This window comes from Scylla paramamosain, chromosome 23 (genome assembly GCF_035594125.1).
Source record: "Scylla paramamosain isolate STU-SP2022 chromosome 23, ASM3559412v1, whole genome shotgun sequence".
NCBI lineage: Eukaryota > Metazoa > Arthropoda > Malacostraca > Decapoda > Portunidae > Scylla > Scylla paramamosain.
The window spans coordinates 9,607,986-9,610,485 of NC_087173.1; the positions used below are offsets into that span (position 1 = coordinate 9,607,986).

At 40.2% G+C, this 2,500-nt stretch overlaps 1 protein-coding gene across 2 annotated transcripts in view; it reads left to right on the top strand.

Moving 5' to 3' along the window:
- The window catches only part of LOC135112131 (hemicentin-1-like), a 17,406-nt gene that overhangs the window by 1,486 nt on the left and 13,420 nt on the right, over positions 1–2,500 (top strand). For both annotated transcript variants that reach the window (XM_064026154.1, XM_064026153.1), the window contains exon 2: positions 1,895–2,027. In XM_064026154.1, coding sequence (XP_063882224.1) covers positions 1,895–2,027 — 133 coding nt within the window. The remainder of the gene's footprint in view (positions 1–1,894; positions 2,028–2,500) is intronic.

Sequence of the window (2,500 nt, forward strand, 5' to 3'; positions counted from 1 at the left end):
ATGGTGGTAATAATGATGAAATATGAGAAGGTATCTCCTCGTCTTCCTTTTTTGCAACCTCACATCATTCCCTCTGCCTCTTATCTGTAGCATATTATGTAGAGGTGGTACGTACGCGGGTACTAGGTTAGGTATAAGATATGATAGTAAAGATAGTAACCTCTGATCCACTTCTCTCTTATCTGTACCATGTTATTTATCTACAGGTGCGTGGCTAGGTTAGGTATATAATGTAATGGTAATGATGTAGCTATGTAGTGATGAGGTATATGGTATTACCTAACAGATAAAGTAGTAGTAAAATAGTAATAAAGTTGTGATGCAGTGATGTGGATAGTTTGTGTATATCAACCGCCTTTGAGTGAGTGAACCACTGCGCACCAATGACTAATGAAAGGCACACACAGGAGGGCAAGGTCATGGCAGCAGTGAATCCATTGATACTGACACACAGAGCCGCTTCATTAACTCCTTTGCTGCTCTTGCCCTTTGTTAACATTCAAGCACCGTAAACAAGAAACTATTTGCATTGACACGAAATGAGAAAATAGGTTACTTTTCTCTTTTCTAAGTTATGGAAGTATTCAGCAGCAGTACGGAAGTAAATGTCTAAAAAGTGTCTTGGCTACATAAATATCTAGACTACTACATGACTACATATTAAAGAAACTGTAGTAAAAGTAAATGTTTGAAAGTTTGAGCTACAAAATTATTGAGGTAATTGCAATACGTACAACCATCTACAAAATTTATAATAAGAAAAATCGTTTAATAATAAAAGGCGTTAACCCTTTCACTTTGATGCGCGAAAATTATCACCACGATATGCAATGTATGAAATCTTTATAAGCATCTGCAAGAAAGTTATCAGTGAAAAAGAATGGATTTTGTAATTCATACCCAGTTTAAAGATTGGATGATGCTGTAGAACAAGTAAAGATGTCTCAGTGATTGGTAATTAGGGAAAGGTGTACCAAGTGGCAATCAAAGGGTTAAAGGTCAGGAGCACGAAGGATACGTCAGATAGTTAACTCCATTTTAACATTTTACATTGCTTGAGTGAAGGTGACGACCCTCTCTGTGCTGCAGGCTGTGGTGTTCCGTCCAGGTTAACAGTGAGTCCTAACACTTTTACACTTTTTTACTATCTAGCATGTTCTTCAGTCACAACTAACCACTCTGAGACACATTTCTGCTCCACAGCCACCTCCAAGCATCATAATGGCGAGGAACTGCTTGATATGTTCTTTTACTTCCCGTCTTTTTTGTTCTTTCTCGATGCTTTCATTTCATTGTCTTTTCTACGTGTTTCAGGTTCTGTGTGACATCGCTTTTTTTTTTTTTTCTGGAGTTACTTCCATAAAACAAAGTAACACAGGATATGAAACGCGTAGCAGTTGTGAATGGCTACATATGACAGGAAAGGGTTATTCAGTGTGGTGCGAGCGCGGAAGAGTTAGTCAGTGGTCAGTCAGTGTGTTGTGAGCAAGGAAAGAGTCAGTCAGTCAGTGTGTTGTTGCGACCAGGGAAAGGGTTAGCCAGTGTGTTGCGAGCAGTGTTGCATGTTGGTATTGAGTTGAGTTGAGTTGCTAGTTGGGAGTGTTGCCTTTGAAATGCCACTCCCTGACGTGTCCCTTCTCACTGTTTAGGTCTTGTTTTCTTTTTTTTTTCTCTTTCCTTTTCTTATCTCTTATTATCCAAAAATTTATGCACTGCTCTCTTTGTTACCTCCCTATATTTATTTTCAAACATGTCCCTATAATTGTTCTCTTCTTCTCTATATGCCTGTTGGAGTCTCACATTTCTTACACTCCTTCTTCCGTCACGGTCCCTATAATGACTCCTCCTTCTCTATGTGGCTGTTGGAATCTTACACTTTTCCTTCCTCCGTCAGGGTCCCTGGTGGCGGTGGCGGCGCGACGCGGAGCAACAGCCCGCCTGCCTTGCGCCATTACCTCCGGCCATCCCTTCGAGCCCCCCCTGCTGGTGCTCTGGTACAGGGACGCCTCCGTCACCCCCGCCTACAGGTACGGCTGTGTTACCTTGACAAATAATTACGTAAGCTTTCTTTCCTTGTACACGTAAATACAGTCTTCCTTTTCTTGTACAAGTAAATACAGGTAATTAGATACTCCTCTCTCTCTGCTTGTACAGGTAAATACAGGTAATTAGGTACGCGTCTCTCTCTCTCTTTGTACAGTTAAATACAGGTAATTACATACGCCTCTCCTTGTACAGATATAGAGATAATCCTTGTACAGTTAAACAGAGGTAATTGCGTAGTTCTCTCTTTCCTTGTACAGATAAATACAGGTAATTACATAGTGTTCTTCTCATTGTACAGGTAAATACAGGTAATAACATGCCTCTCCTTTCTTGTACAGGTAAATGTAGTGTTTCTCTCTTTGTACAGGTAAATAGGGGTAATTACATAGTTCTCTTCTGTCCTTGTACAGGTAAGTACAGGTAATTACATACTCCTCTCTTTGTACAGGTAACT